The sequence below is a fragment of the Leptosomus discolor genome, chromosome 5, assembly GCF_034619465.1.
Source record: "Leptosomus discolor isolate bLepDis1 chromosome 5, bLepDis1.hap2, whole genome shotgun sequence".
Classification (NCBI taxonomy): domain Eukaryota; kingdom Metazoa; phylum Chordata; class Aves; order Leptosomiformes; family Leptosomidae; genus Leptosomus; species Leptosomus discolor.
The window spans coordinates 42,474,406-42,479,840 of NC_141395.1; the positions used below are offsets into that span (position 1 = coordinate 42,474,406).

General features: G+C 47.3%; 1 protein-coding gene across 1 annotated transcript; it reads left to right on the plus strand.

The window, feature by feature from the left end:
* Positions 1-2,488: 2,488 nt before the first annotated feature.
* Positions 2,489-2,974, plus strand: TWIST2 (twist family bHLH transcription factor 2). The gene has a single exon (XM_009954811.2). It carries the CDS (start codon positions 2,492-2,494, stop codon positions 2,972-2,974), a length of 483 nt encoding a protein of 160 aa, XP_009953113.1. The 5' UTR covers positions 2,489-2,491.
* The last annotated feature ends 2,461 nt before the right edge of the window (positions 2,975-5,435 follow it).

Here is a 5,435-nt window from a genome sequence, read left to right on the forward strand (position 1 = left end):
TCATTCCTTGGGAAATCCTGCCTTTGGTGGTCACGGCATGACAAAAGGAAAATGCAGCATAAGTATTAGCATGCATGTCGGCAGGGCAGAGGGAGAGCAGAGGCAGCAACGAGCAGCTCCGCTCCCTCTGGCAAGCTCAGGTCTGCTCCTCTTGCTCCTGGTGCTCTCAAACACAGCCCAAAATGCAGCTCTGCTCTCTCCCTGAGCAGCCTTTTGCAGGCACCTATGGCACCTTTGGGCACTGCGCTCCAGGTGCTCAGCCCTGCAGCCCAACTGCCCTCCCATGCTCCATGCATCCCTGCAAATCCACAGCAGCTTACCACCATAAATGCAGTGTGAGCACAGAAAAGCTAGTGCACTGTGAACCATGCTCTTTGCAGCTGGAAAGCGGAGGTGCCTCCCTGGTCCTTGGTGATGGCTTCTCTTAACACCTGGAAAGGATCCCACATGCTAAGAAGAGAAGACTTCTAAACACCTCGAGTACAAACTAAATACAGATTATGAGGAATGTTTTGCCCTCAGCGGCAGTTTCACAACGGCACCACTACCTCCAGCAGATTGTTTCGCTTACGTGACAGGCAAAGGGCTGTTACTCAGGTTTCCCCAGTATAAATGTTGCTTGCCATGGATGGTATCTGCCTTCAGGTCTGCAGGGCTGGTAGACACCATCCCAGCCTCCTGTACTCACGGACCTCCAGCTCGCAGATGCAGAGCTGTTGCCATACCTTGGCCCCACCTGCCCACCCTGGAAACCTAGCTTTGGGGTGCAGGCAGCAGAGGCACCCATCCCACCCGCCTAGCCGGGGTCTTAAATTGGATTAAAAAAATCTATTTGCAAACTGCCTTGCTTTCCGACTTCTGTGCTGCACCTGAAAACCTTTCCATTTGAAAGCAAACACAGGCTCTCCCCAGGGGCTGCCTGGGGAAGTCTTTCCACTATAAACATTACCTACCAGTAGTGGAGTCAGCCCTGGGCAAGCCAAAATTCCTTCTCCTACCAAGGAACACTTTCCAATCAAACCAGACATTATTTTTTCCATTAATGAGTGTTGATACCTACTGGAAAACTTTGCAAAGAAGTGCACTCCAAACGAATTCTTCTGATACAACATCTACATTTTACAAGTTTCTTTTGTCTTATTTTTATTATTAGTTATTTTATTCTCCTGCTTTTATTGAAAACATGATCTTTGGTGCTCAGGAAGTGTCTGTTCCTGCAATTTGGGTTGTAACTAAAATCAGAGGTCCAAATTTGATTTTTCTCTGCCTTAGCTCCACGGAAGCAAGCAGAGTTTCCCCACATTTTCCCTGGTGTGATGGAAAGGAAAAATAGATCTATCATCTGTTTGATACATCAGAATCCCCGGAGCTGCTACCACAATTTTTATACACTGGGACACCACAATTTCAACAGCATGATATTCTGGAGGAAAAGGCACCCTCCCAGATGGGCAGTGTGGCTAACATACTGTACTGCCGAGGGGTGGGGGGAAGGCAGTTTCTACAAATTATTAGCTGCTTTCCAGAAGACCCATATTTTGGGCTCCACTGGGTTAGTCCAGGAAGGTCTTTCCATGCCTCCCCATAAGTAGGGAGCTTGAAGGGGCTTCCCCTGGCTGCCCCCAAACCTCCACCTTTCCTGCAGCTCAGCATGCCCCAGGGAATTTATGCCATCCCAAGGTCACCCCGTGGCACTGGGAGGCAGGTCCCCATTCCATCTCCACAGGGCAGGGGGTTTGGGGAGTAGGGTGCTGCAAGGCGCAGCTCACAAAGGGGCAGCAGAGGGTTTGCAAGACCCTCAGCACTGGGGGGTGTGCAAAATAGGGCACCATTTCGCAAAAATGGGGCACCTTCTTGAGCATGCTCACACACCCTGCACCCCAATTTGTACAAGGTACTGCTGCAGCTTGGCCACGGAGCTGGGAGTGGGACCCTCGGCAGCATGGGCTGGGAGGCAGACTGCAAGCATTCAGCAAGCAGAGCAGCACCCCAGAAAACCCTGACAGGGATTTACCCTGGAGGGGTACTGCAAATTCAGTATCTTTGGGGGGGCGGGGGGGGAGGTGGTCACCAGCTATCTTTTATTCGAGGTGCATTCCCAAGATTTTAGTTAAGTGTAACATAAAACTGTGAAAGTTTAGCAGGGGAAAAGCTTTCCTCCCACTGACCTGGCTGGCCAATCAGAAGGGAGCCCCGCACCTCCCTCACTTCTGACAACTATTTAGCAACTGAGCTCAGCTAAAGTTTCCAAAAAGTTAGAATAACTTCCTCTCTCCAAGACCTCAATTTTTTGTACAACCTCAGTCCTTGAAATAAGAGCCCTTCAAGCAACCTGGAAAACGTTTGGTCAGCAAAAAAAAAAAAAAAAAAAAAAAAAAAAGCCCTCCTGTTTTTCCAAAGGATCTGTCTCAGGAATTTAAAGCACATTTAAGACACACACTCACGTAAGGAGGGGGGGAAAGTCTCTTCCCCTCCCCTTCTTGCAGAAAGCATGGAAGAAAGCTCCAGTTCTCCTGTTTCCCCTGTGGATAGCTTGGGGACCAGTGAAGAGGAGCTGGAAAGGCAGCCAAAGAGATTTGGCAGGAAGAGAAGATACAGTAAGAAGTCCAGCGAAGATGGCAGCCCCAACCCAGGGAAGAGGGGGAAAAAGTCCAGTCCCAGCTCCCAGTCTTATGAAGAACTGCAGAGCCAGAGGATCCTGGCCAATGTCAGAGAGAGGCAAAGGACTCAGTCGCTCAATGAAGCTTTTGCCGCCTTGAGGAAAATCATCCCCACTTTGCCCTCTGACAAACTCAGTAAAATCCAGACCCTCAAGCTGGCAGCACGGTATATAGACTTCCTCTACCAGGTGCTACAGAGCGACGAGATGGACAGTAAGATGACAAGCTGCAGTTATGTGGCTCATGAGAGGCTGAGTTATGCCTTCTCCGTATGGAGGATGGAGGGAGCGTGGTCCATGTCGGCATCCCACTAGCCACTGCCTGGGCCAGGCGAGCCCAGCTGCCAAAGGGGTAGGTAATGATTTCTCTTCTCCTGGATGATGCTCTGTGTCCATCGGGCTTGTGGGATAGGGCTCCCACAGCTCCCTTTGCCAGCACTGCTTTGTTATGGGGCTCAGTCCTGCCTGGGGAGAGGTGACACAGCTTAGTGGGGTGTGCGGATGCTGCTGGGAGAGGAGTTAGGGACCACCAACCTGGAGGGGAGATAGGGAGAGCAGACATGTCCGGCCCCCTCCCACTCCCACATGCCTGTAAAAATTCAAAAAAGAAAGTTCCAGGCAGGCAAAAGTGAGATATACCTTTTTTTATAAAAATAGACATATTTCTGCTCTGTGGGAATGGGGTAGCCAAGAGGGGACTAACATTGAGAGCTGGCTGATCTGGGATAGGGGGAGAAAAACATCACTGCATGAGATTTGCCTGAAAGCGCTGCTTCGGGGAAGGGTTTTAAGAAAGGAAAAGACCATCAGTACAAGCAGCTGACAAGAGGATCTGAAACAGCTGCCAGCACCCTCCACGGGCGCCTGCACCCAAAAAACCTGGTGCCAAGCTCCCAGGGTGGCCACATCCTCTCTCAGCCAGGAGGGGAACCAGGGGTTCCACAGGACCCAAGAGGGGTTCAGCAACAAGTTTGCCCCAGGTTGTGTTTCTCTTAAAAGAAACAAGCAGCAGATGTCAGCTGCAACCCCAGCCTGCGCCCCTTCCCCCTCGCACAATAAAAAGCAAACAAAGATAAAAAACTTTGGCAAATTTTTGTATTTGTTCAGTTTCCCTACCCCAAAGTGCTGGGAAAGCAAAGGCTGGTGTTAGATGTAGTTTCTTATTTACTCTCATCACTAAACCCTTCCTCATCATTTTCCATTAACAGAAAACTACTTCCTCGTAAGTTGCATTTGTAATATGCAGGGAGGGAAGAATAAACAGTAAGAAAGGAGGAAAAAAAAAGGCCCTTAATAACACCCTCATCTCAAACTAATTAAGCAGAGCAGCTCTGCATTGTGTCAGCCAGAGTTTGCATACGGCTGGTCACTCTCTGGGGCTCGATATATAAAGCAGAGCCTGCAAACCTATTTCACCAAGCAAACACTCAGATGGGAAATTTCCCCCCCCCTTTGTAACGTTGCGCGTGATGTAAACTGAAGTAATTTCATCATGTGGAGAAACAGCTCCTTAAAGATGAAAAGAAAGTTTATCCCAGCCCATTGGCCAGGCTTTTTTAAAGAGGCAAATCCATCTTTGTTTCAGCAATGTCCCATTTAAAAAAACAAACAAAAAAAAAAACCCCTTGATGCAGCTGCAGTACCGGGTTTGAAAAAGCCAGAGAGTGTTTAACCAGGACTTACTAGCAGTGTAAAAATGCACACTTAAAACTGTTTTAGAAGCCACTTCAAGTAAATGTTTCACTTGCATCCTGAAATGGTTTGCATTTTGGTGCTGCAATTAAGGTTACGCAGACTCTTCTAAGGAGCCCCCAAAACATCAGGCTGTTCAAAAATCAGTTACTCTACCCACTGCATAAGCTGTCTGTTGTTTAGTTTTGTTTAAATAGGTAATGCTGCTGTCGTGCTTTTTGTGGCTATTGCTGTTGTTACTATTTTTTGCATGTTGTGCCCTAATTTCAACTGCAAAAAGCCAAAGCCATGTCACTTTTTAAAAGGATAAACCCTCTGTGTATAAAACAGAGTGCCTTTTCCCATGCTAATCTGGCTAAAAATGCTGCAGCAAATAGATTAAAAAAAAAAATCCACACGCAAAACCCCAGGCTTCTTGTCAAAAACAGATGTAAAATGTTCCAAACACATATTTCTTCAGCAGTTTAGATTGGCTGAATAGTAAAGTGCTGGGATGGAACAATGCATTTGTTCTGTTGTTTCCCAAATGATGTGCTGCTATTAGCCAATGATGTTTTTAAAACTTATCTAATATACAACCATTCTTCTCTATCACACAGTACTTTAGCAGCAAAACCTGCTTTTTTTTTAAACCATATTTAAAATCACTGTCAGTTGATTTAATAGCATTGCTCCAGCAAGACAGATTTTATATGTAGATACTCAAACCGTCCCCACCCAAATGAGATTGCAAGAGACATTTCAGACTGCACAAAACCCCATGACTTCGATCCAAACTCCGATGTGTTTTCAGTTTACTTCAGAATTAATCGATATTTTGTGTCTTTGCGTAACCAGACTTCCAGGCCAGTGCTTAGAGGTGCCTCTTTGCTCCGCATTTGCATGCCGCATCAAGAAAGGTCTCCTTTCCCCGAGCCTCTGGGCTTTCCCCCCTTGTCTCTCCTTTCTGTGCCTGCATATGCATGCACATGCATGCGGTTGAACTGTTGAAAAGGTTGTTGACAAATGGCCTGGTGTGGTGCAGTGTCAAATTCTGTCATTTATGGTGACAAAAATTACGTCTGCCAGCAAAAGATACAACAAG

What these genes read in the sequence shown, in the direction of transcription:
- TWIST2 (XM_009954811.2), top strand. Translation starts at nt 2,492, where the DNA reads ATGGAAGAAAGCTCCAGTTCTCCTGTTTCCCCTGTGGATAGCTTGGGG.